This window comes from Seriola lalandi, unplaced genomic scaffold, assembly GCF_002814215.2.
Source record: "Seriola lalandi dorsalis isolate HSWRI2012SDOR001 ecotype SW California unplaced genomic scaffold, Sedor1 jcf7180002008007, whole genome shotgun sequence".
In the NCBI taxonomy this organism is placed as follows: Eukaryota; Metazoa; Chordata; class Actinopteri; order Carangiformes; family Carangidae; genus Seriola; species Seriola lalandi.
The window spans coordinates 1-1,046 of NW_019478660.1; the positions used below are offsets into that span (position 1 = coordinate 1).

At 48.4% G+C, this 1,046-nt stretch overlaps 1 protein-coding gene across 1 annotated transcript; it reads left to right on the forward strand.

Moving 5' to 3' along the window:
- Window positions 1-6: 6 nt before the first annotated feature.
- LOC111672240 (uncharacterized) lies at window positions 7-942 on the forward strand. The gene is made up of 4 exons (XM_023429613.2): window positions 7-97; window positions 200-322; window positions 414-539; window positions 641-942. Exons 3-4 carry the CDS (start codon window positions 419-421, stop codon window positions 925-927), a joined length of 408 nt encoding a protein of 135 aa, XP_023285381.2. The 5' UTR covers window positions 7-97; window positions 200-322; window positions 414-418; the 3' UTR covers window positions 928-942.
- Window positions 943-1,046: the final 104 nt, after the last annotated feature.

A 1,046-nucleotide genomic window follows, 5' to 3' on the forward strand; every position in this document is an offset into this window, starting at 1 on the left:
CAGTTCAAATGTTCCCACCCGAGCCGCTGCATCCCAGGCATCTTCCGCTGTAACGGCCAGGACAACTGCGGAGAGGGAGAGGACGAGAAGGACTGCCGTGAGTAGAGACCTTTCTTTCCTTTTTTCCGTCAGTGCCTGGCTGAAATGCTATTCTTTCACCTTCTGCTTTTCTTACACAATCTGTTATTCCTTCACATAGCTGAGGTCACATGCGCCCCCACCCAGTTCCAGTGTGCCATCACCAAACGCTGCATACCTCGTGTCTGGGTGTGTGACCGTGACAACGACTGTGTGGATGGATCTGATGAACCCACCAACTGCAGTAGGACACTCAGCTTGTTTCTCATTTTCTTGATTCTGAGTCATCCTGATTAACTGTCTGTGTAACCGCCACCAAATGTTTCCCCCTCCAGCCCAGATGACTTGTGGTGTGGACGAGTTCCGATGTAAAGACTCTGGTCGCTGCATCCCTGCTCGCTGGAAGTGTGATGGCGAGGACGACTGTGGCGATGCGTCAGATGAACCAAAAGAGGAGTGTGGTAAGAGTCTCCTCTCCAGATGTGCTGAAGAGATGTTTGTGGTACTGACTCTTGTTTCCAAATTGTGTTTTTCCTGTAACATTTTTCTGTGCTGTGTGCAGCTGAGAGGACATGTGAGCCGTACCAGTTCAGATGTAAGAACAACCGCTGCGTACCGGGCCGCTGGCAGTGCGACTATGACAACGACTGTGGGGACAACTCAGATGAAGACAAGTGTAGTATGTGTCACCTTGAGCTTGGAAACAAAGCCTTCATACTGTCAGCATCTGTTATCTCACCTTGTCCAATGTCACTTACATTCATAACCACGTCTTGTCCACTGGTAACATACTCACTTTACACCTTTATCTTGTTAGCTGTGCATATTAAGTCACTAGCTCAGCACTAACATCCATTCCCTGTCATTTCTGACTTACCTCATCTGATGTTTGTTTCATTTCATACTGTCCTGTTGGCATGAGCCAGAGGTAAGTTACTCCACCTTCATACGAACTGCTCCCATATTCA